The sequence below is a fragment of the Octopus sinensis genome, linkage group LG9 (assembly GCF_006345805.1).
Source record: "Octopus sinensis linkage group LG9, ASM634580v1, whole genome shotgun sequence".
In the NCBI taxonomy this organism is placed as follows: Eukaryota; Metazoa; Mollusca; class Cephalopoda; order Octopoda; family Octopodidae; genus Octopus; species Octopus sinensis.
In genome coordinates, this window is record NC_043005.1 from 30515062 (window position 1) to 30542879 (window position 27818).

The following is a 27818-nucleotide window of genomic DNA, read 5'->3' on the forward strand; positions in this document are numbered from 1 at the left end:
GTTGAGAGGAATTCTTTGGGGTTTGGATAATTCACCTCAGGAAACACGGGTGTTTCATTCAATATCCTTAAACAACCCTTATTCAGGGACCCTTTGAGTGGGATGGGCTACTCAGCCCAAAGAAAATTCTAACTGGGCTCCACCTGCAAGGTTATGCTCTTGATATGAGATCACCATGCCGCACACATGTGGTTGTGATGCATGTGCCTGGTGTACCCTTATCAGACGAGTAGTCATGATGGATATACTGGGCTTTATATATTTTACCCCAGTCTCACTTTGATGGCATGCACTGCCCTCCCACTCAGTAATAATAATAATAATATAATAATAATAATAATAATAATAATTTCATGCGCTTTTGTCTTTGCATAATAATAATAATGCAAAGACAAAAGCGCATGAAAAATTAGCTAGCAGATGGTAACAGAAACCTCTGCATGGCAAGTACGTGGCCCGTAGCAAAAACAAGCTGATGTTGACCAGAAACATATGCACCAGTGGTTACGAAGTTCAGGGCTAAAAGCGGAGAGTGAAGGTTTCATATTAACTGCTCAAAACCAAAGCTTATTAACCCGGAACTACCAAGCCAATGTAATAAAAAAATGGAGCTGACCCAAAATACTGACTCTGTAACGATGAGATTGAAACTAGAGACCACCTAATCTCGGGGTGTAGAGTCTTAGCACCTGTAGAATATAAAGCAAGACATGACAGAGCTGGCCAGTATTTACACTGGACAATAAATCGGCATTATAAAATCAAAACCGCTGACAAATGGTATAAATACCATCCTGAAGCTGTGACTGAGGGAGAAAATGTGTCGATTCTATAGGACTCCCCCGTACATACCGACAAAACTATAAAAGCTAATAAACCAGATATTATTATAAAAGATCAGACAAAAAGGATGTATTTATTAATTGACATGAGTATTCCTTGCAATCACAATATAGCAGTGAAAGAATTTGACAAGATTAGTAAATATAAAGACTTGCTGATAGAAATTGAAAAAATGTGGCATCTCAAGGTGACTACAGTACCAGTGATTGTAGGAGCTCTAGGAATGATAAAAAAAGGTACAGAAACCTATTTGAAAATGATACCAGGCTTGCCATTCCTACAGGAAGTGCAAAAAATCATGTTAACTGGAACGGCTCATGTACTGAGAAGTGCATTATCGCTGTGAAAACAACATCCATTCATGAATTTATTTATTTATTAATTTTTAAATACATATTTTACCTGTGAATTTGCGTGTGTAATCTGGGAATGCATACAATGAGCTTCTCTGCCCTAGGTGTATGGAAAACACTTGGCGAGAAACGGAAGAAAATTTGAAGAAAGAAGGGAAAAAAAATAATAATAATATCTAGGTGTATTGCAAAAATCAGCTTTGTCCCTAAGAGACAAGCTTTCTGTAGGAGCTCTATTCCAATCGCCTTTAGCCATCTGCCTATATCTTGACTTACTCTTCCCAATGCACTCATTATTATAGGCACAACCTTTACTGTTCTCCTGCTCCAAATTCTTCCTATTTCAAACTTTAAGAGATAATATTTTTTTGTTTTTTCCCTCTTTCTTTCTTAACTGTCTTTAATAGTTTTTCTGTGTTCATCATCATCGTCATCATCGTCATTTAATGTCTGTTGTCTATGTTGTCATGGGTCGGACGATTTGACAGGGCTGGCACGCTGGAAGGTTGCACCAGGATCCAGTCTGATTTGGCATGGTTTCCTACGGCTGGATGCCCTTCCTAATGCCAACCACTCCTTTTACATGCCATTTGCGTGACACTGGTATCTGCCATGATTGCGATTTTGCGTGGCTTGATGGGTCTTCTTCTCAAGCACAACATAATGCCAAAGGTCTTGGTCATTGCTTCCGTGAGGCCCAACACTCAAAAGAAGCTTGGCCACTTTGCCTACATGAGGCTCAATGCTCGAAAGGAATTTTTGTAATAGTTCTACAGGACACTCTATTCCAGATTCCTTTGTATTCCCCTTGATGCCTTCTGATATTGTCCCCCAAAGATTCTACAATAATTGGCACTATCTTCACCTTCTTCATTTTCCATAGCCAGGTTATTGTGTACTTAAGAGGGTTGTATTTATCTATTTTTCCACCTTTCTTCTTGACTATTCATGGGTCAAAGGGACATGCAACATCAACTATATAGCACATCTAGTGCATCCTGTCGACCACCACTAGCTCTGATCAGTTATGCTCTAGCTCCTGCTCTGCTTGGATTGGGAAATCCCAAAGGATTTTGCTAATACCCAACTCCACCATCTCTGTGGTGTATTCTAATACCACATCTTGCCTCTCTCTAGCCTCCACTTTTTGTACAGTTTCCAATGTAGCACTTTCACTACCTGATTGTGTTGCCACAACTTGTAGTGGTTTTGGGCAAGTTTAGGGCATTTGTTCATGATATGGGCAATGGTTTCCAGATCTTTGTATTTTGGGAGTTTCTCTGTTTCTTTTAGAGAAACATAGTCATCTGTTGGTATTGATACATCGATTAGAAAGCATTTTTTCTTGGTCATCTCTGACAACTATATCCAGCCTATTGGCCATAATTTCTCTATCTGTGTGTATTGGCATATCCCAGAGTATGGTTGCTTTCTCATTTTCTGTGACCTTTTCTGGTATGTGCCTTTACCATCTTATTTCTGTTGTTATTCTATAGTGTTGGCACAGCTTCCAGTGTATACAGGTTCCAACTCTGTCATTTCTGCAAACATATTCTTTCTTAGCCAGGACTAGGCAGCCAGAGACAATATGATTTATTGTTTCTTCTCCATCTCTACATATTCTGCATTTACTTGTATTTCTTTCCATTATATGTTTTTGGTAATTTCTGGTGGGAAGGCTCTGATCTTGTGCTGCAATTAAAAATCCTTCAGTCTCTGCTTTGAGTCCTGAGCTTCTCAGCCATTATTGGGATTTTGCTTTGTCTATTTCTTTTCTGTTTAGCTTAACCCAATATTTGCAATGAAGAGGCTTTTCTTGCCATCATTTTATCATGATCCATTGCTGTTCCAGTTTCAGTTTGAATTTCAGTTATTTTACAGCTTTTGTTGTTTCTTCTTTTTCTTCATAGTTGTTAGGTACTATGACTTATTTGTATTTGTCAGCTTCCTTAAAGACAAAAAACAGTTTTTTGCATTGTTTGTGTTTTGTGGTTATTTGTATTAGTTTTCCTTGTTTCTGAAGTAGGTATTTCTATAGTCCTATGGTAGTTATTTATTTATTTATTATTTATCTATTTATTTATTTATTATCGTCGTTGTCGTCGTCATCGTCGTCGTCATCGTTGTTGTTGTTATCATTGCCTTTACTATTATTATTGTTATTATTATCTTTGTTATCAACAATATCTATGTATGCACTGTACTGCTAGGTTCATCCTTATTGCATTTCATGTATATACAGAATCAATTCTCTATTTTTAAAGTCAGTGAAGGTTTTAAATGTGCCATTCACGAGTAAGGAATGTGTAGAGTTGAACTTGTATTTTGATGTTGAATGAGACAAGAAATGAGAGTCGTCTTAGGAAACTGTAGGATGTAGCAATGTATAAGGTTGTGTGAGTGTGTGATTATATGGACACGTGCATATGTGTGTGTATGAATGTGGTTAACCTGTTTATATGTGAGGATGTAAGGGGAAAAAAATAGTTACTTACAGGATTATGTTCTTTCAGAATAAATGTTAACCACCACATTGAGAGGACTTGAATAGAAACGCTGATAATGAATAACAGCAGCACAAAGAGACACTGAACAACCCCTCCACATGCCTTTATATACATTCCTAATTGTTCAAAGGAGGTATTTTTTGATATGTCTTCTTTAGCAACCAGTTCAAAATCTACAATTAAATAAAAAGGAAAAAAAAACACAGTTAAAATACTATAAAATGCCAGTGAAACTTTCTTGACATGACATTATATTATTTTTACAATGTGTATACATGAACTGGGTCTCACTGATGCAATGACAAGCAACCGAGACCTTTGGAGATATGCTGAGCTTGGGAAGACCCGGCAAGCTGAGTGAGATCATAGCTATGGCTTATGCTAGTGTCACATAACCAGCCCATTTAAGAGTTCCCTTCAATCGTCAGGCAATGTAGTGTGCGTGAGAAGACCTATTAAGTCAAGTAAAACAGCTGTCGTGGCCAATGCCAGTACTGCCTCATTGGCACTCATGCCGGTGTGATGTAAAAAAGCACCATTCGAGAGTGGTTGCTGCCAGTACCACCTACCTGGAACCCATACCAGTGGCACATAAAAGCAACATTCAAGTGTGGTCGATGCCAATGCCACAAGACTGGTCCCCATGCTGGTGACATGTAAAAAAGCACCCACTACACTCTCGGAGAGGTTGGCGTTACAAAGGGCTTCCAGCTGTAGAAACACTGCCAGATCAGACTGGAGCCTGGAGCAGTCTTCTGGCTTGCCAGTCCTCAGTCAAACGTCCAACCCATGCCAGCATGGAAAGCAGCATTAAATGATAATGATGATGAAACAATGGAAGAATATTGAAGAAAATATCTATTTCACATTTTAAAATTCTTTTTTGACATCAAAATAAAATTTTACACCCAGAACTCATACAAACCCATGCACTCTTCTCTATATTTCACTCTCTCTTCTCTCATTCATCTGTTAACATTGACTTGCATACATTCTAGCGAAACATCAACGGCATCAATTACATCAGGCTGGTGGAGTATGCAAAGGTTTTGGGCAATGCATCTTCTACTCTAACTCATTTAGCTTAGCCATCACTCTCAAATGAGTGTAGGCAGATAGCATGTGCATAGTTCAAGCAGCCATAGACACTCTCTCAGCCAGAACATTGGTAATATTACACCTGGAAAGAGTGAGGAGAGAGAGAGTGAGAGAAGAGAGAGAGAGCTGCACTGGCACTAGGTTGGTACTCATTTACAGCCACATAGACTGGAGCAGCATGAAATGAAGTGGGTTGCTCAAGGACGCAATACACCACCTAGTCCAAGAATTGAACCTACAACCTTGTGATCATGAGCCCAGCATCATAAACTTTATACTTCTATCTTCACATATTCTAAGTTATATATCTTTTCTACTCTAGGCACAAGGCCCAAAATTTTGGAGGAGGGAAGGGCAGTCTATTAGATTGACCCCAGTATGCAACTGTTACTTAATTTGTCGACCCTGAAAAGATGAAAGGCAAAGTCAACCTTGGCGGAATTTGAACTCAGAACGTAAAGACAGACAAAATACTGCTAAGCATTTCACCCAGCGTGGTAATGTTTCTGCCAGTTCGCCACCTTTATTCTAAGTTATATATAAAAAAAAAAAACGATCAAATTACACCAAATTTCCAAGAAGAGGAAAAGATGGTGAGATTCCCAACATTAGGTATTTAGTAACTACAGCACGAAAGATCCATATTGGCTTCTCAAAAACACACAAAAACAGTTAGCTTCACTTTTGTGTGTATTTCAACCGTTAAAACATGTCTCCCATGCTGTAATTGTCTTAGCTTCAACACATAATCACAGTTCAAATACTTAATGGCCAAGTACATCTCCAAAATTAAGTATTTAACTTGCTGGCAATGACTTTCTTTATTAAATAAATGGGGGGGGGGGGGATAAGAGAACACTTGCCTCACTAGGGATTTCTAAACTGCAGTCTTTCTTAACATCCCAATTTCAAACAGTGATTCGTTAAAATTCTAACTAATTTACTCAGGAGAGTAATTCATATTGTTAATCCAAATAATATTGTTTTACTTACCTTCTGAAACACAGCTATATTGGCTTATAGTTGACATTGTGCTCATCCCCCGCTCTAGAGTCTGTCGGACTCTAACAACTGAATAAAGGTTAAAAAAATATATTTGACATTATTATATATCTGCTGTAGTTTTCAGTTCAGTCCCACTGTTTGGCACCATGGGGAAGTGTCTTGAAAGTAATTCTACTCTCCATAAATGTAACTAAAAGAGGCTCATCGTATGTGTGTGCATGTGTGTGTGTACACAAATACACACACATGTAACAGCATTAAAACTAGAATGGTATTGAAACAAATGTAACCAGTCATTAAATGTTTTAAACTATTTCTTTGTTTTCTTATTTGCATTATATATATGTGTGTGTGTGTGTGTGTATCATAGGCATGCAGTCCATGGAAGCAAAGGAAGCAATGCTTCCCTTAAAATTTATAGAAACATAATTAAAACTATATTACTTATTTTTCATAAAATCATTCTTCTAATGTTCTCTAAAATTAATATAAGCCACAAGACATCATAGGCTTCAGATTTTTATTGTCAGAATTAGCTTGAGACAACAAACAGAGGCAGACGACACAAAAAAAATCTGTGCAAGCGAAGCAACACAAACTGTTGCATTCTTTCCGGAGTAATATTTTAACATATTTTCCAATAAAAATGCCACAGACAATTTTTTTCCTAATAAGAGCTGATAACGAATAGTTTTAGATGCTAATAAATACTTATACACTTAGATTAAGTTTCTGTCAATTCACAATACCTATGATATATATAATCTTACGTTGTTATGTAACACATAGGAAAAGGAAAGCAAGTTGACATTCTGTGTCCATCAGAAAAACAGTGTTAAGATAACACGCACATAGTTTTCTGCATTTATTCAAGTAATACTTTAAACTTTTTCAAATTACAGAACACCCGTAATATAAAATATGATTTTTTTTTTAATTTTAAAAACAGTTGTATGATATGAACATGTCAATTTGATTCAAATATCTAAGTGACAAAAAGTTTTGGTCATTGCTTCCTCAGCCAGAAAGATCACTGCACGCCCCTGATATTATATTTGAAAGTCTATGAGGTTTACTTAATATAGTTTTTGAAGTGTAAAGGTGATTTTAAAAAAAATATGAAATCTTTTATGAGGATGTTACTAACCTTTTTTGAGAAGAAACTTTTTCTAGTGTGTGAGTACTTCCATTACACACACATACACACATGTAATGCCATTAAAAATTGAATGGTACTGAAACAATTGTGACTAGTCATTAAATGTGTGCTAAATTCTTTCTTTATCTTCTTATTTGCATTATATATATATATATATATATATATATAAAACTTACTTGGAAAAGGATGCATGGCGTTCAATCATATAATAATATAAATAATATATAAATATAGGCATATATACATACATATATGTATGTACCTACATATATATGTATATATACATGCATGTATGGGTACAGGACATCAAAAAAAAACTTGAACACAATGAGAAATTAAAACATAAAAACAAAAACATAGAAAACAAACTTTTTTTCGAACAATGAAAAAAACAGAGTACAAGACATACAACATAAAGAATATTCCCCTTCTTCAGTTGTCTTTGTTTCATCTACATCACGTTTCAAAGGTGGAGTAGATGAAACAGGGACAACTGAAGAAGGGGAATATTCCTTATGTTGTATATCTCGTTTCTCTGTAAACTGTGAAACCGGTTATATCTTAAAACATAATAAAATATTTTTAACTATTCTCAGTGCATTTTCAACTTTGATTTTTTATATATTTCTACCTTTGTGAAATAAAATAACTTTGTTTTATATACATACAGGGAGAGAGAGAGAGAGAGATGTGTTTGTGTGTATGTACATTCGTGTCTCTGTGCTTTGACATCACACAGCAGCTGTAAATGAGTGTCACTATTATATAAACAATGTCATCTGTTTCTGTTCTTCTGTGAAAATATGTCTAACCATGGTGAAATAATAACTTACTTGGCAATAGGTGAGGGTTGGCAACAAGAAGAGCATCTGGTTGTACAAAATTTGCCTCAACAAATTGCATCTGACCCATGCAAGCATGGAATGAGTTGTTAAAAAAGAATGATGAGTAATACAGAGTCACAGAGATTGTCTATCATATTTTATATCATGGATTGAAACTAGGGACATTGATACAAACAAAACAACAACAATTAGGACATCACATCTTCAAAATACAGTGATGAAAAGGTTTGGAAATATTTTCTTAAAACATTCAATGTCTTAACATTTCTGTGACTCAAAAGAATGGAGATGTTTTTGCTTACGTCATTAAAAAAAGGCAAAAAGCAGATTTACAGATTTTGTCTCATTCTCTCAATCATCATCCATGATAATGTGGGTTGACTAAGTCTGCAATACATTAGCTTTCCATGAATATTGATCTCATGCATTTAATCATAATTTGCTGCCACATGGCCATGGTCCATTAGCAATTATTTATTGTCATGTTGTCACATTTCTTAGAGGAAGAATTTTCTTTATTTTTCTTGAGTCCAAGGATCTATAATCCAGTTACTCAGCTTCCACGGTGTATGAGTGGTTGAACAGGAAGCTAATTGATTGTCAGCTTCAAGGCCTTTAGAGAGGAGGGGACAAGTTTATTACAATGAGCCCAGGACTTGACTGGTACTTTATTTTATTGAGCCAGATGGATGAAAGGCAAAGTTTGGTAGGATTGGGAAAAGTGAAGATAAGGTAGATATATTATTCAAAGCACAAACCTGCTATTGGTGATTCAGTGAAGTAAGTGTCAATGAGATTGGCATAATCTTGATTTGCATCAACCAGCTGTTGGTGTGTCCCTCGTTCAGTGATTTGACCCTCTTTTAAGAAGAGGATATGGTCACATGATGTAAGGTACTGAAAATACATAGAGCCATGAGAGGAGCAGTAAGAGGTGTTGGACATAGAGACAATGTGAGGTACAGTGACAGGCAGAGGTATATAACATTGTATTGCACTGTGGCACCTACAAACAGCTAGGTAGACTGGGCTCTTGACAGTTAATGGTCATGATCATGGATACAGTACAGCGAAGTATACTGCACTGTGTTACCTACTCATAGCTAGGTAGACTGAGCTGGCTATTGGTAGTTCGGTGTCTTGGTCTTGGATACTGAATAGTGAACTCTACCACACTGTGGTATCTATTTACAGCTAAGTAGACTGGGTGTTTGTTGGTCATGGACACACTCCAATGAACTGGACCACACTGTGAGACAAGTTTAGTTGGTAAACCGAACAAGTCGTGTAAGGCAACAAGCTGGCAGAATGGTCAGCATGCCAGGCAAAATGGTCAGTGGCATTTCACCCATATTTATGTTCTGAGTTCAAATTCTGCCAAAGTTGTCTTTGCTTTCATCCTTTTAGGGTAAAAAAATAAGTACCAGTTATGCACTGGGGTCGATGTAATCAACTTTCCCCTGCCTTGAAATTGCTGGTCTTGTGTAAAAACTTGAAACCAAACTGAACAAGTCATGTGACATTATTATAATTTTACCTTCATTTCTGCAATTCTATCGAAATACTTAGATCTTCAGATAATCAAATATTCCATGGAATGGTCAACCATACAATATTCCTGTTCCATACTGTAATGAACCACACTTCCTTGTTATGTAAATTTACAGCTGAGTGGTCAAGGACCATTGGAAGGTAATCTCTTGACCAGGGACACAATAGAGCACAGCTTACATCATACAAGCTGCCAACCTGTATAAGGTTAGAGCTACAGTCTTTATTCTAAGATGGACATCTACATCTCTCATCGTTTAAACAAAAACATTTCTCAACCTCATATAGGTGCAGACGTGGCTATGTGGCTAACGATGTAGCTTCAGGTTCAGTACCACTGCATGACACCTTCTTTAAATATCTACTATAGCCTTGGATTAACCAAAGACTTGTGACTAGATTTGGTAGAGAGAAACTAATTGTAGCTTGCTACATATATACATATATATATATATATATACACACACACATATGAAGGTTCAGTAAATTCTCACTGAACAACCACACAGATGATTTGTTTATAGTGATGAAATGTTTGTGTTCACATAAGCTCACTTCCTCTATCTAATCAACATTACCTGTACAGGTGTACCATGTACCACATGTCAGAGTGCAACACCATAACCACTAAGCCATGCACTTTCACACACACAGGCATATATATATCACATATTCAGTCTATTTGAGGATATAAACCTCTTATAGGGATGGTTCCATCCAAGTTACGCTGGTGTAATATATTATACTGTGGAGAGATATCTTCTTCAATAAATATATTATAGATATCAAATATTATTAAGCAAGAAAATGGAGAGATTTGATGCATACAAATTAATCTATTAATTAATTAACATTGCCTACAATTGTTTCAATTCACACTCAATAAATATTACAACCCTTATCTAATAAAATATGTTTGCATTTTGAAGATTTTGAGTGAAATATCATCAGGGTGAAAGGACAACAAGGAAGCATTCTAACAAGCTAAGGAGATGAAAGTCATCATCATCATCATCATCGTTTAATGTCTCCGTTTTCCATGCTGGCATGGGTTGGACGGTTTGACTGGTGACTGGCAATGTTTCTACAGCTGGATGCCTTCCTAATGCCAACCACTCCGAGACTGTAATGGGTGCTTTTTACGTGCCACTGGCATGGGAGCCAGTCAGGCAGCACTAGTATCGGCCACATTCGGATGGTGCTTTTTGCGTGCCACTGGCACAGGAGCCAGTCGAGGCAGGGGTGGGGGTCTGGCATCAACCACATTCGGATGGTAGTTTTTATATGCCACCAGCACGGGGAGCCAGTCAGGCAACTCTGGCAGCAAACCATGCATGAATGGTCCTTATCGCATGCCACCAGCACTGGTAACAACCACAATGCTACCAGCATTGGTGCGTGTGTGTGTGTGTGTGTGTAGGCATTAATATTTTTCTTAAAATATAATAAAATAAAATAAATAAAAATATTAAAATATGTAATATACACATATAAAAATAATAAAATGAGTAAAAGTAAATAAATATTAAAAAATAAAAATATTCAGACATAAATAAAATAATAAAAATAATAATAAAAGGTAATGAATATCATAAAATAAATAAAAATTGATATTAAATAAATGAAATAACATGAAAATAAAAATAAAATGAAAATATATATAATATAAATAAAAATGTATGTGGGTAATATAAAAATAATAAATATAATCTATATATATATGAAAAACAGTTTGTGTGTGTGTGTGTTCCTTATGCATTCAAAAACTGAGCTGTCAATTTTGACGTATACCCCATTTGTCAAAAGACTAAGGAATCTTTCAGCTACCAAATAAACTTTATTTTGATTTACATATTTTCCACGTTATCTCAACAACCAACTCTGGGCGTTTGAAAAACACTGTTCTACAACGACTAGGTTGCATTAGAAAGGGAAAATAGTTTCACACTTTCAATTTGAACTAAAATTACAAAGTGTTGCATTACAAGTGTGGTGATATGTGAATAATGAAAGTAATGTTTCTCTGAATTATTCACTCATTAAAAGACATCCATTTCTCTGTATATTATGAGGAAATACAGCCAAGCACTCTCTCTCTCTCACTTCCACACACACACACACACACACACACACACACACACACACACATAGAAAAAAGATGTATGCATAGGTATTTATGTACGTATATATGAAAGATAATGTATGAGAGAGAGAGGGGGAGAGAGGGAGAGAAAGAGAGAGTGATTGAGTGCCACTTACACATACATGCAAAAAATACATACATGACAATACACACCTTCACTCACCCACTCTCTCTGTCACACACACACACACACACATGTCCATTTCATATACATGTACATACATCTTTCACTTTCTGCTTTCACTTCAAAGCAAATGTTACCTCTTCACTTTTTCCTCTACTTTGATTCCTGCTCTCTTCAAAGCATAAAGAAATAAAAGTGTTTTATGGAAATTAACGAACAGTCATCTGATCAAGTTAACAACTTTGCTGCTTCAAACGAAAGATTTCCATAAAATAACTTCCTTTGGCACACACACACACACTCTAGGTAAAACTTCTGTACAAATTATGTTATTTCTTGCTGCGTGCATGCACAAAATTACAGCTCAAATCCAACTGAAATGACCTTTACCTATTCTGTAATATGTGTTTGTGATGAGTGTATTTAAAAACCTGATCTTTGATATAAACTTAAAAGGAAGTTTTCCCAGAAATCCAGTCCTTTACTTGTTGTTTCTAGCATGTCCACATTTGTGCCCCGTCCACTTATTTGTTTCCTAAATTTCTTCTGATCCCCATGTTTTCAATACAGAAGATTAGGATTTCACCCCAAAACACGTTCTCAATAATTTTATTTTCTCCCTCCCCATCCCAATTTCTTCATTTTTTAATTTTTTTTCCAAATTTTTTTCTTGATAATCCATGGAGAAAAAACAGAGTGCAAATCTTTAAGAATTTTTTTCATTCTTTTTTCTTAAAGAAACACTAAAATCTCCTTCCCAAACATCCACCCATCACCTCATCACTTTCAAAAAGCTACAAACTCCCAATGTTTCACTTTTAGCTTTTTGGAAAGCAGGGAAGTTTTCAAAATATTCTACCAGTTTCAATCATTTTATCAGACAATTTAGCCACACTGTAAGAGGAAGGAAAATAAATTGAAATTTATGAAAGTAATCTTTCATATCATTTCTGAAAGTTAGCATGTTTTTCTAAGAAAATTGACCTGGTGCCAGGACTTGATTTCCTTCTGAAGGCTGCTGACTCATGGTAGAAGTAGTAACTATTTTTGCAGTGGCATTTGATGTTTTTTTTTTTTTGCTTAATGGAAATGTTGGCATTTAAGAGTGGCTGTCAGTAATAGCAGCAGAGATATGTGTGAATGTGTGTGCATGCACGAATATGTGGTGGGGGGTGCATTTCCATGTCTGGACATTGTATGGCAGTTGGAAATGAGAGTGTTCATCCTCATTCAAGATTCAAATGGGTTGGTATTGAAAGGGTTAAAGGGAGGGTGGGGAATGTTGAAGGTGAAGAAGAAGAAGAAGAAGAAGAAGAAGAAGAAGAAGAAGAAGAAGAAGAACAACAACAACAACAACAACAACAACAACAACAACAACAACAGCAGCAGCAGCTTCTTTAGACAAGGACTCTTACCTGAAGCTGGTGTGTAACGAACAATACGGCCTTTGTACACAAAAACATGTTGAAACACTCATCGTAGATTCTCTTTCCAATGTGAGCATCAACAGCAGATAATGGATCATCCAAGAGGTAGATATCGCTGTCATTGTAGAGGGCACGAGCTAGACTGATCCTCTGTTTTTGTCCACCACTTAGATTAATACCTCGGTCTCCAATCTGGAAAACAAGAAAGATTTTGTGAGACAAAAAATCTCTCAGAGATAACGACCAAAAAGTAGCTAGAAGTGGTGAGGAAACATCTGAGAGGGAGAAAGATAATTATATATATATATATATATATATATATATATAGAATATAAAGAAAGTCAGGAAGTAGGTTGAAATAGGATGATGGCTGTTTCACAGCCAACATTATCATCAGCGTTTAACATCCGCTTTCCATGCTGGCATGGGTTGGATGGTTTGACTGAGGACTGGTGAGCCAGAAAGCTGCATCAGGCTCCAATCTGATCTGGCAAGTTTTTACAGCTGGATGCCCTTCCTAACACCACTTCGAGAGTATAGTGGGTGCTTTTACATGCCACCAACACAAGGGCCAGTCAGGCGGTTCTGGCAACAACGATGCTTAAAAGGTGTTTTTATTTGCTACCTGCATAGGAGCCAGTCTGGCAGTATTGGTAATGACTACGCTTGAATGTTGTTTTCCACGTACTACCGGTACATGTGGCAGTAAGGCGACACTGGTAACGATCATGCTCAACTGGTACCTTTTAGTGTATAATATAATTTTTCAGGATCTTTGTTTTCTCTGCCAAGCAAAGCATGCATTGTTTTTGCCATTGATACATGACCCCTGGCTGTTTGAAGATCTTCCATTTAATTATGTATGGCATACCCTACTCTTTTAAACACAATACATGGTTGGTCCAAGACATGATGTTGCACATTTCTAGTATCCTAAAAGAGGACCTGTAGTTGCTCAGATGGTTGCACTTTACCCGATAGTTTCTCTTACTCTATACACACATACATGCATATACACACATATAGATAATTACTCCTATTTATTAGTGTCATGATCTCAAAATGCTTCCTTTTATTTATAATTATCCAACATGGCCGCAGTCAAATGACTTAAAGAAATAAAAGAATAAAAAAAAGAATAGGTGCAGGTGTGGCTGTGTGGTAAGAAACTTGCTTCTCAACCACATGATTCCAGGTTCAGTCCCACTGCATAGCATCTCAGGCAAGAGTCTTCTATTATAGCCTTAGGCCAACCAAAGACTTGTGAGTGGATTTGGTACACGGAAACTGAGAGAAGCCCCTCCAAAAGTTCTTTTTATTGTTTATTTACTTGTGTTCCTTTCTGTTGAAGAGCATAGGCTCGAAACGTAAAAGACTTTCTCACCTTCCCGAGTGTTAAACAAATACACCTGTTTGTTGTTCATACACCTGCTTTCATCTTTTGCTTTTCTGTAAATTTCAACTGTGTGTGGTGTGTGTGTGTGTGTGTGTGTGTGTTTGTGTGTCTGTGTTTGTCCCTCCACCATCACTTGACAGTCGATGTTGGTGTGTTTATTTTCCTGTAACTTAGTGACTCGGCAAAAGAGACCGATAGAATAAGCACTAGGCTTACAAAGAATAGATCCTGGGGTGGATTTGTTTGACTAAAGGTGATGCTAATATACAACATTACACAGAGATTACATTCTGTTTCACTATCTCTATTACACATTAAAGGAAAAAGATGACAAGATTGCTGGTTGAATTTTAATCTGAATTCGGATTGGTAAAGTTTAGTCACCTACCAGGTAACCAACTGAAGTGACATACGGACTTCACATACAAAACAGAACATCTCTCATTGAAAGGTAACTTACACACCTCATCTATAAGAGAAAACATTTCTTCAAAATAGGTCACCTTCAATTCAGAACAGATGTCAGGGATGTATGAAATGAAGGGAAACCTCAGGACTTATTCTTTATAAGCCTAGTACTTCTTCTATCAGCCTCTTTTGCTGAACCACTAAGTTACAGGGACATAAACACACCAAGTACAGAAACCATTCTGTTTAGTCATAAAGTTTAAATGTACTTCTATTTCAACTCTACAACAGACATCGCCAACTGGGGTGGATGTAAACTGAATTACAGAATAAAATATCAGAGTGTTTACAACTTTGGTAAGAATTATGTCAATGATTTTGAAAACAGTAACTTCATAAAAGGAGTTTTCAACATAGACAAAGAAGTTGTTTTAGGAGGGGTTGGAAACCTGCAGCCTTTCAAACAAATAAGTACAACCATCCAGAAAAGTTTAGATTTTACATTAAAAATACATTTAGATTAGATAATCTAAAGGATTAGATAATTAAGATTCATAAATCATTTCAAAAATATTAATAAAAACTAATTAACATTTAATTTTGTCATTTAATATTTCTGATTGCATTTTTACCATGCATGTAATTATATTTTTGGGTGTATAAAATAAAGTTTCCTACTTTTCAGCCTTAATTAGGGCACATTTAATTAAAAGTGGAATCATTACTTTTAATGTCTGTTTTTCCATGTAAGCTTGGATATGGCATTTATTTGATGCAGGGTTTTATGGCTGGATGCCTTTCCTGTTACTAACTCTAATCTGTTTTTTTTTTTATCAAAAAACAGATTATGTATTCCACTGGTTTTTGACAGAACAGAGTGACAATTAGTAAAATCAACAAGGAATGTAAATAACATCACCATTTCAGAAAATTACTATTTGTAAATCTCTCAAGAGATATTCAGCAACAGTACTTTGGAGTAAAGATTGCTTGCCAACATAACATGGCAGTCCTGGTTTAGGACGAATGATGCTGTAATTTAGCCCAGGAGACATTGTCTCCAGCTGGCTATACGATGATCCGTGTCCTTATATTTTTGAACAAGGGAATCTTGGGAGTACTACAGGGGACACCCTGTATATTGGGCTTCCATCTTGTTTCTTTCACAAATTCCACTCACAAGTCATTGGTCTTCTCAGAACTATTGCATATTGTAGAAAACACTGTCTGTGTAGTGGGAATGAACCCAAAACCTTGCAGTTATGAAACGAACCTCTTAAGCACACAGCCATGGCTGTGCCTCAATCAAATGTAAATGTGAACATGACCCTCTTGATATAAATAGCTTTCCCTATCCCTGATCTGACCGGTACTTTGAAGAGGAACTCATTTGAAGGAAATACCATGGTTTGGAGCCCATTATAAGAGTTTAATGATGCTATATGAGTTGTGCATTTATATTATAGCTAGCTAAGTCTATTTGGAAGATTATAAGCCAAAGATCATTATGTATTTAATCTATAAGTGGCAATTTCACTTGGGAATGAGAAACTGTTGAAGGTTATCTCTCTCACCATTACACTATTTATCTTTTCTAACCCACCCTCTTTTCTTTTCAACTGGGGTATCCATGTATCTATTCTACAGCAGAACACCTGCCCCTGTCTCCCTATACCCCTAATCTCTCATCAGCTGGTTCAAAGCTGCTCTACTCACTAATAATCCGTCTCCAAGCTAAACATGTTTTTATATTGCAAGTTACTCAGTAACCATGTAAGTGCTGGTGCCACATAAAAAGCACCCAGTCCACACTGTAAAGCAGTTGGCATTAGAAAGGGCATCCAGCCATAAAAAAAACTATGCCAAAACAGGAAATGGGGACTGGTGAGGCCCTGGCCTTCCCAGCTCCTGTCAAACCATCCAACATGTGCTAGCATGGAATACAGACATTAAATGATGATGACAATAATGATGATGAAGAGGAGGAGGAAGAGGAGGATGTTGATGATTGTGGTGGTGATGGTGGTGATGATGATGATGATGTTGATGATGTTGATGATGATGATGATGATGATGATGATGATGGTGAATGTAGTGGTGGTGGTGGTGATGTTGATGATGTTATCTTAATGTTTATTTCTACCATAAAACAATTTAACATTAAACTGAATGATCACTTACTACTCTTCTAGAAGAACACATATTAAAATGGTTGAGAGTGCCGATGAAGAGTCAGCTTGTTCCATGTGATCAGTCTGATGATGGTGAACATGCTAAAACTTCAAAGTCACTGTCAACCTTCTTTTTTTCTCTTTTGCAAAAATTGATAAGTCCTTATAGTAAAGTTAGTTATTTTAACTTGGGAGGTTATAAAAAAAGGGAAGTTATGTATTTATATAACAGGTGGCTATGTTGACCTTGGGAGATTAGGAATCAATTGTGTGATGTTAACACTCCTTTATATAGAGATTGGGATAAACCCTCTTCTCATAAAGGCAAGAGTATAATCAAAGACTAATTACCTTATTCAAAGATAAAGGGTTTCATTGTTTAATAAGGTGCATCAGTTTGTTTGTGTAATTAGGAAAAGAAATATTTAAAGCACAAAAGAGAGCAAAAAAAATTCCATTTCAGTAAAAGAGGGAAATACCGCTTGCCATGTCAAAATGTGAGTAAAACACACACACACACACCCTCTGCCACTGCCACCAAAGTATTTCAACCCGGTAAATCAAACCACCCTACCCTTATCCCTGACATTCTAATTGGTTGAGAGACTACAACATACACAACACATCCTGCTTCAACAATCTCATCAAGGCTGCCGTGGACACAATAGTGCCTCCTTCCCTGCGCACCAGCTAATCTCTTTTTCACAGCCTTAACATCCAACCCCCACCCACACACCTCACCAAGCTTAACTACACCTCCACCCACTCCTCATATGCACCTACCACCTCCACTTGATAATAAACAATAGTCCGCCCCACCCCTCACCAGTTATTATTCAACACACACTACAAGCAACAACAACAGTGGCGGCGGCGGCAGCGGTGGTGGTGGTGGTGGTGGTGGTGGGCGTTTCAAAGTTCAAACAGTGCAGTAGACCCATTTCCATTTTCAATTAAAACACCCCAATCATTAACATAAATTCGACAACTATTCTTGAAGCAAACAAGTAAAATGTTAGCCTAAATGGCGAGGGGGGGGGGCAAAGTTAATTCTTCCACCCCCAAGGGTTATTTCTTCTTCAGTGTTTTCGTGCATGTCTGCGTGTGTGTGGGGGGGGGTGCGTGAATGTGTATGGAGGAAAGACTTCTACCCGAAAAAAAATTAAAAACTAAATAAAGGAGCGGGTTTTGGTGGGGTACAAAAGGAAATTTTGCCATGTGTGTGTGTGTGTGTGTGTGTGAGGGATTATTTAATGGTTTAGTGGGAGGAGAAAAGGGTGGCACCCATGACATTTCTCTGAACCTTCAACACTGGAGAATGAAACTGGTTCATTATCCACTTCTTTGAGATGGTTGCCCTTACACATCATAAAGGCTGTGTTCCTCACTCATGTAAACAAACCCCTTGCCTGTATGGGGAACTACCCAAAGTCCCTCCAGAACTAAATCAACATCTTTATTTAAGACCTTCCCTGAATATTTATGATAGAATGGTCCTCTCCAAAGACACCCAAGGTAGCCAAGAACGAAGGTCTTAAATCAAGCTCTGGATTTAGTCTGCCAGTCCCTGTTGAATGATCTCTACAAAAGGCTTTCACATATATTCCATCTTCCAAAATTTCCTTGACAATGGCTTTGTTTAACTCCAAGTTAGAGTAATAAAAAAAAATATTTTCCAATGCTGTGCAGTGGCATTGATTCCAAAACTCCATGTAGTTATGAGGTGAACAACTTAATCACACAGCCAGCAGTCGTTTTACATGTTTGTTTGTAATTTTGTCTATATTTCAGGATCATGTAGTTTGTAATTTCTCTCCAATGAAAAGGAGTGATTAAAACTGGAGTCTAGTAACTTTTCTGGTGGAAGGGAGTGATCAAAGCTGGGCTCTTGTAAGTTTTCTGATTAAAGTAAGTTGTTAAGAATGGACTCAAATAACATTTCTGGTGTCCAAAAGAAGAGAATGGTCAAGGCTAGGATCTAGCAAAGCTGACCTGAGAAATGAGGCAGTTAAAGATGAGATCTTAGCAATTAACATCTGATGGAAGAAAATGATCAAAGCTGGGTTCTAGGGAAAAAAAGCAAAACATGAAAGACAGGCTTAAAAGTTAGGTGGCAGCGACCGAGATCTTTGGCAATACACTGTGCTTGTATAGACCTGTCAAACCAAGTGAGACCATAGTCATGGCCAATGCCATGTCAGGTCAATGCCATGTCAGGTCAATGGCACCCGTGCTGGAGGCACATATAATACAACCACGACACTCTCAGAGTGGTTGGCATTAGGAAGGGCATCCAGCCATAGAAACCATTCCAAATCAGATCAGAACCTGGTGCAACACCCTGGCTTACCAGTTTTCAATCAAATCGTCAAACCCATGTCAGCATGGAATGTGGACGTTAAATGATGATGATGATATAGTTGTGTGTTTAAGAAGTTTGCTTCCCAACCACATGGTTTCAAATTTCGTCCTATGGCATGGTGCCTTGGGCCTTCTCCTATTGCCCCAAGCCACCCAGTCGAGTGGATTTGGTAAATGGAGGGTAGCACACATGGAGGAAGAAGAGGAAGAGCAGAGAGCAATTACTGTAAGAGAGGAGGGGAAACGATGGGTGGGTGCAGCAAAGGCAAGAAGGGCTAAAAGGCATTCTAGAAGTGTAAGGGTAGAGTTAGATAAAGATAAGAAGAGCAGGGCTAGCTCAAAGTACTGGCAACTTGGGCAGATGCCCAGGGGGCCATGTGCTAGGGGGTGCCAAGGAGGGTGTGACAAAGACAAGGAAATTTCCATAGCTGTCAGCTTGTACACACCAAAGTTCAGCTTGCCCAGGGTACCAGCAACCTGGCCCTGAAGCGGAGATGTTGGGTGGAAATAGAAGTAGGTTGTAATAGAATTGTGAGTGATGAAACGATTTGGGTCCTGCAAGGCAATGGGGGAGAGCAGTACACACATACACACACACATTTATCATTGTCATTTATTCATTCATTTATCTAATTTTGTCACAGTTTGGCTGACTGAAAACTGTTGGTTATAGCTCTAGTTGAGAATGTAAATGCCCAATTCTTTCTCATTATTATCATTACTATTCTTTCACACCGACAGCCAGAGTTTTTGTTGTTTAGCAGTGCGCCCGCCCTTCCCACCCTCACCACCTGTACTGGATATCTCTATCTCCTGACCTCTATTGGATGTCCAAAGGCTTAATGTTCCCCCATCTCTACTTAGGGTTTATCTCCTATGTAATGTAGAGATTATGTAGTGCATAAAAATGATGGCGTAGTATATGCAGGTTGAAGGCTATTGTAGGGATCTTCCATGGTGTACGTAGGGGCTATGGTTTTGGCTCCTGCAATGAGGAGGGAATCAGGCTGCTGGAGTTCTATGATGCAAATGATCTTATAGTTTGTAATACTAACTTCAGGAAACCTGCCAGTTGCTTATTCACCTACTGGTGTGGTGGACACACTAATGAAATTTACTATATCCTTGCAAGGAAATGGGAAAGATGTAGAAAAGGCATCAGTAGAAACTCCATAAGATGTACCCGGTGTAAGCTACGGACACATAAGAAGTGCAGCAATATCAAAGGAAGGCTAACTGGGAAGATAGTTTTTGTGTGTGGCAAATGCTCAGAGGCAATAAACACTGTAAATGTGCAGAAAACAGCTTCTGTCACATGCCAGGGAGAAAAACTAGAAGTAGATGATAGCTTCCATTACCTAGGTGACCAAGTCAGTAGCGAGAGGTGGATGCTCTGAGAGTGTAACTGCTCAAATAAGAATAGCCTACCTCTGCTAAAGGGTCTCTTGCTCAGAGTAGGAGGTAGACTGTATGACGTATGTGTGTGAATAGCCATGCTACATGGCAGTGAAACATGGGTCTTGACTGCTGAGGACATGCATAAGCTTGCAAGGAATGAAGCTAGTATGCTCCACTGGATGTCTAATGTTAGTGTGCATATTCCACAGAGTGTAAGTGCCTTGAGAGAAAAGTTGGACCTAAGAAGAATCAGATGTGATGTGCAAGAGAGCCGACTGCGCTGGTATGGTCATGTGGTGAGAATTGATGAGGATAGCTGTGTGAGAAAGTGTCACACTCTAGCGATTGAGGGAACCTGTGGAAGAGGTAGACCCAGGAAGACCTGGGATGAGGTGGTGAAGTATGACCTTCAAATGCTGGGCCTCATGGAGGTGATGACAAGTGACTGAGACATTTGGAGATATGCTGTGCTTGAGAAGACCTGAAAAGCTAAGTGAGACCATAACCGTGGCCTATGCCAGTGCAGTATAACCGGCACATTTAAGAGTACCCTTCAGTCATTGAGCAATAAACTGTGCTTGTAAAGACCTGTTGAGTCAAGAGAAGTCATTGTCGTGGCCGATACCAGCACCACCTGACTGGCACCCATGCTGGTGGCCTGTAAAAAGAACCATTCAAGCGTAGTCATTGCCTATGCTACCTGACTGGCTCCCACGCAGGTGGCACATAAAAAGCACCATTCAAGTGTGTTCGATGCCCATGCTGCCTGACTGGTCCCATGCTGGTTGCATGTAAAAGCACCATTCAAGTGTGGTTGTTACAAGTGCGACTTGATTGGCTCCCATGCCAGTTGCACGTAAAAAGCATCCAGTTGTAGAAGATTTGCCAGATCAGATTGGAGCTTGGTGCAGCCTTCTGGTTTGCCAGCCCTCAGTCAAACTATCCAACCTATGCCAGCATGGAAAGCAGACATTAAACAACGACAATGACGATGATGATTATATATATCGTTTGTAGAAAACATAAATCCAGAGAAGAAGCACTCACTAAGATGTAGAGCAATATATATAAGAAAAATTGAAATTGAAAAGGCACTGCGAATAGTTAAAAAATTTTTATGATATTTAAAGATTTAGACTGAGTTTCAAAAACTTCAAATAGAAAGACATGGCTTATGTCACAACTGTCTTGCTTCTGACTAGTGTTTGAAGCTTGTAGGGAGTTCATGGCTTAAATTAGTACATGTTTTGAATAAGTCACATGGCTGGACTTAGAAATTTTGTAGGCTGTAGGTTAAGGCGGACTGAACTGTGTCAGCCTTAACTTACAATGCTAAATAGTGTCACTTGATACTAACAAACCTACAAAAATTTCTAAGGACCAATCATGTGACTATCCTCTACCAATCAAATCATATTCCAAACATATACTAATTTGAGCCATGACCTCCCTACAAAAATAGAACGAGCTTCAAATACTCGTCAGAAGCAAGACAGCTGCGACATAAGCCACGTCTTTCTATTTGAACTGTTTGAAAATCAGTGTGGAATAAAATAACTTTGTTTTATATATATATATATACGTATACGGCAAGAAGAAAATGGAGGGGATAGAGAAATAGTATACATCAACTGTTAGACATTATATTATGTCTATTTATTTATTCTAAAACATTTAGGAGAATGAATACATATGTAAAGACTGTGAATTACATACATAAGTACTAGTAATTCATAGAATAGAAAAAGAACAGTTTCTTACGGCCGTTTCTGCCAAGAGGTCACAATACTCTACATGTTATTTCCATCTCTTCAGTGTTCTGTAGTGATCGGTAGATAAAATTAGGGTATTTAGGTGTGCCTCTAGGCCACATCAGAGAGTTTAAAAGAGGGTCTAAAAAGTTCAGAGGGCTAATGCATGTATATATAAATATACTTATATACACTCTTATATATATACTCTTTTACTCTTTTACTTGTTTCAGTCATTTGACTGCGGCCATGCTGGAGCACTGCCTTTAATCGAGCAACTCGACCCCGGGACTTATTCTTTTGTAAGCCCAGTATCTATCAGTCTCTTTTGCCGAACTGCTAAGTAATGGGGACATAAACACACCAGCATCGGTTGTCAAGCAATGCTAGGGGGACAAACACAGACACACAAACACATATATATATATATACATATATATGACAGGCTTCTTTCAGTTTCCGTCTACCACTCACAAGGCTTTGGTCGGCCCGAGGCTATAGTAGAAGACACTTGCCCAAGGTCTCACACAGTGGGACTGAACCCGGAACCATGTGGTTGGTAAACAAGCTACTTACCACACAGCCACTCCTGCGCAATATATATATATATATATATATATATATATTGTATATTTGTGTGTGTTACACCTTCTTGATAATCCCTACTCTTATCCCCTGCTCTTAACTTTTTCACCCATTTTTCCACGGGTGGATAAGTCTTCTGTAGCACTGCATATCACCAGTGTGTACAGTCTCTTGCAATCTGCTCTGGAAGGCAGAGCATCTACAGTCAGCCTTCACAGCTTTGTCTCTAGTTTTCCTTCTTCCCCAGCTTTCACTGACTTTGAGTGATCAGCATCAGTCAGTTTTCATACCCGAAAACACCCAACCACACACAACCCGACCAGCACAGTCTTTTGCACACTGCGCCTGATCTTTCTCTCAGTACATTTGTACCCTGGCGTTCATGCACACTAACATTACACAAACAGTGGAACATGACAGTCTCTCTTCTTTCTAGTCTTTGTAAGCTGTCTGCATTCAAGGCACAGGTCTCCCTGCCATGTAGCATCACAGTTCTTGTCATCATCATCATCATTTAACATCTATATTCCATGCTGATATGGGTAGGACACCTTGACAGGATACATTAGATCCAAGGACTTAATTGTACTCCACTGTCTGCTTTGGCATGATTTCTATGGCTGGATACCCTTCCTAACACCAACCATTTCACAGGGTGTGCTGGGTACATTTTTCACACCACCAGCCATGCAGCTTGCAAGACTATAGACCCTGAAGGCAGGGGCATCTTTATGCTAGGGGAATAAGGAGTAGAGAGGAAAAGGGCCAGAGAAGAACAGGGTTTTGCTGTGTGGGAGCTACGTAATTATTCATCTTTTAAGTGGAGCTAGAAAGAAATGAAAAATTGTGGTGGTAAGAAGTGCATAAGAAAAAATGTGAAAAAATATTGGACTTACTTCTGTTAAATCTTCATGAGGGAAGTAATAGAAATCATCCTCTAATGAACAAATATTAATGATCTTTTTATATCTGTAATTAAATTAATTCTAATTAGCTCATAGTCCTAACACAAATGACAAATTTTCTGATAACAGTTGTCAGGGTTTAGGATTTTTAATTTGATCCTGTAATATCTGATCCCTGGCATTACATATGGGGTGGGGTGGGGGAATTTTTTTACAGCTGGGTAAGGGGACTTTCCAACCACCAACCACTAAGCTGGGTGGTGGTGGTAGTAGTAGTAGTAGTAGTAGTAGTAGTAGAACCTCATCATATCATCATAATTTAATGTCCATTTCCCATGCTGGAATGGGTTGGATGGTTTGACAGGGGCTGGCAAGGCTGGAGAGCCACACCAGGTTCCATTGTCTGTTTTGGCATAGTTTCTACAGTTGAATGCCGTTTCCAATGACAACCACTTTTCAGAGTGTATTGGGTGCTTTTTTATGTGGCACCAGCGCCAACAGGGTTCTCCAAATACCTTGTAAAACAAAACCCCACTCAACTGAGAGGGGGAAGTAGTATTGAAGGGTGTGGCTTTATGTCAGTTGAGAGATTAAAGGTATAGAGGGACAGAGACAGGTGTCTTGCTGTAGGGTAAGATACACAGCTAACCCACAACCATTGCGCCTCAACATCATTTCCAACTCCTACCCATGACACTCACTTTTGAAATGTTGTTTTTGTCCTAGGATAAAATCCATAGATTAGCTCAATTGAACACAGGTCATCATCCTGTTATGGTTTTCAGTGTTTGCCATAGAAATATACCATATTTGATGGCATATAAATGTCTTGAAAATTTATTCCGGGTCCTCTTTGTGAAGCAATACTACATGCAAAGTCATGTTCAGACACTGACATACATATTTTTAATGCCTTCCAACACAACATCTCACAACACAAAAGACCAGGAAACTATTACTCTCTTTGCTGATCAACATTTCAGTCACAGCTTTTATACAAAACAAATTAAAGTATTATATTCTTGCATTAGGAACCAAAGCACTACTCTTTTACTTAGAAAATTACTATTTTTAAATTTCACAATGAGAGATATTCAGCAACAGTACTTTGAAGTAAAAGTTGTTTGCCAACATAACATGGCAGTCCTGGTTTAGGACTAATGTTGCTGTGTCCTTAGATTTTTCGAACAAGGGAACAAGGAGGTGCTAGATTCCCTTGTTTGAAAATATAAGGAAGCAGATTGTGTCATATAGCCAGCTGGAGATGATGTTTCCTGGGTCTAAATTACAGCAACATTCGTCCTAAACCAGGACTGCCATGTTATGTTGGCAAACAACCTTTACTCTTTTACTCTTTTACTTGTTTCAGTCATTTGACTGCAGTCATGCTGGAGCACTGCTTTAAAGGGTGTTAGTCAAAGAAATCAACCCCCAGGACTTATTCTTTATAAGTCTAGTATTTATTCTATCAGTCTCTTTTGCTGAATCGCTAAGTTACAGAGACATAAACACACCAACATTGGTTGTCAAACAATGGCAGAGGGACAAACACAGACACACACACACACACACACAAATATATATATATATATATATATATACAAAATCAGAAAATGGAGAAATACATCTAAATCATTAAACAACTACCAGATAATACCCAATCGCATACTTTATTGAACCACTACATAAGAACATTAAGGTTAAACATAAAAATATATAACAAAACAGCGTACATGAATGAGTAATACAATACAATAGGTACAATCATTATAAGAGGATATAAATAAATAAATAGTGTATATTTATATTTATATTTATATCTATTTATATTTATATTTATATCCTCTTATAATGATTGTACCTATTGTATTGTATTACTCATTCATGTACGCTGTTTTGTTATATATTTTTATGTTTAACCTTAATGTTCTTATGTAGTGGTTCAATAAAGTATGTGATTGGGTATTATCTGGTAGTTGATTAATGATTTAGATGTATTTCTCCATTTTCTGATTTTGTATTATTAATTTATGGTAAAAATAATTTTACCTTTGCCCATGTAATACAGTAAATGAATTAATTGCATCGCAATTCTTAACATTTATGTATTAACTTTGTTGGGTACTTCACTAGCAGTATATTGGATATATGTTATTCCATGGAGGGTTGAATTTGCAACCCTTATCTTAATTTGTATATATATATATATATATGATGGGCTTCTTCCAGTTTCCTTCTACCAAATCCACTCACAAGGCTTTGGTTGGCCCGAGGTTATAGTTGAAGACACTTGCCATGCAGTGGGATTGGTCCTGGAACCATGTGGTTGGGAAGCAAGCTTCTTGCCACACAGCCACTCTTGTGCCTATGGGTGAGATGCTTACAGCACCTAGATTTCCCATCTAAGTATTCACTAGGCTTGACATTGCTTAACTTCAGTGATCAAACTTAAATATATCAATCAGTATGTTTGAGACTCCTAGTGGCCAGTTAGTACAAGGGAGATAATCATCTCATCATAGCATTTGGCAGGATTAGTCATAAGTTATCATGTATAGCACCATTTCAATCTTTTTAGAAATCATCAACATGACACAACATGACATAGGCTCTCTGGGTCTAACACCCATATTATTCCTCATGTTTACAGATCTTACAACTTTATTTCTGTTTAAAGCTAATATTTCTGCATTTTGTAAGTCTGTCAGTTTTTAAAGAACAGAACTTTCATTTTCAAAAATAAGTCTATTAAAAATAAATGAATAATTTACCTATGTTCCTGGAAAGGTAATCCAAGAAGTATGTTATACTGTATGGTTCCATTTATAATCCAAGGTTGTTGAGGAACATAAGCAATGGTACCACGGCTTGCTATATTTCCAGACACCATGTTCATCTAGGAAAAAGTGAAGGATTATCATTGAATTTCTTGTGGAATACAGGTAAAAAAGGATTGAAGTCTTTCAGAAATACAGTTTATTTTTGACAAACTAGCATGATAGACCACAGTGAAAATTCTCATAAAATAAATGTCTCAAATGTATATGTTAGGAACACACACACACACTTTTCTGTCTTTTTATATTATTTTATCTTGTGTATTGTGCATTTACTTTTGAATTTCATTGCTGTCTTTCTTTACTTGACTTATGACTGCTCTCTGTCCCCTTTCTACACCCAATTGCTGTATACAGAAAGCTCATTATTATGATGATGATGAAGGATGTGGTAGAGATGTGAGAAAGACCAAAAACTGGCTTATTCATTGAGTCCTGTCCCAGTTACTGCTTAATCAGGTTGGAGTATCTCATATTTTATTTTCTTGGGGAAGGCACCTCTGCAGCCTCAGCAAAACTCTTTACTCTTTCCAAATGTACGTCCTTTCTATTTACCACCTTAACAAGCTCTTCCTCCACTGAGGACAGCTCATACTTGCTAAGATCTGAATACATTCCTTTCCAGCGGTACAACACTCACCGAATGTGGTCGATACCAGCCCCCTCATCCCAACTGACACCTGTGCCAGTGGCACGTAAAAAGCACCTTCCAAATGTGGCTGATGCCAGCCCCACTTTGACTGGCTCCTGTGCCAGTGGAATGTAAAAACCACCATCCAAACATGGTCGTTGCCAGCCTCCGGTGGCACGTAAAAGGCACCCACTACACTCATGGAGTGTTTGACATTAGGAAGGGCATCCAGCTGAAGAAACACTACCAGATCAGACTGGAGTCTGATGCAGCCTCCTGGCTTCCAAGACCCCAGTCGAACCATCCAACTCATGCGAGCA

At 37.8% G+C, this 27818-nt stretch overlaps 1 protein-coding gene across 2 annotated transcripts in view; it reads right to left on the reverse strand.

Moving 5' to 3' along the window:
* Positions 1-27818, reverse strand: part of LOC115215840 (multidrug resistance-associated protein 5) — a 125120-nt gene that overhangs the window by 24915 nt on the left and 72387 nt on the right. For both annotated transcript variants that reach the window (XM_036505865.1, XM_029785170.2), the window contains exons 15-20: positions 26802-26926; positions 24022-24094; positions 13044-13247; positions 8569-8707; positions 5795-5872; positions 3692-3876 (exon numbers count right to left, since the gene is read on the reverse strand). In XM_036505865.1, the coding sequence (XP_036361758.1) occupies positions 3692-3876; positions 5795-5872; positions 8569-8707; positions 13044-13247; positions 24022-24094; positions 26802-26926 (804 nt within the window). The remainder of the gene's footprint in view (positions 1-3691; positions 3877-5794; positions 5873-8568; positions 8708-13043; positions 13248-24021; positions 24095-26801; positions 26927-27818) is intronic.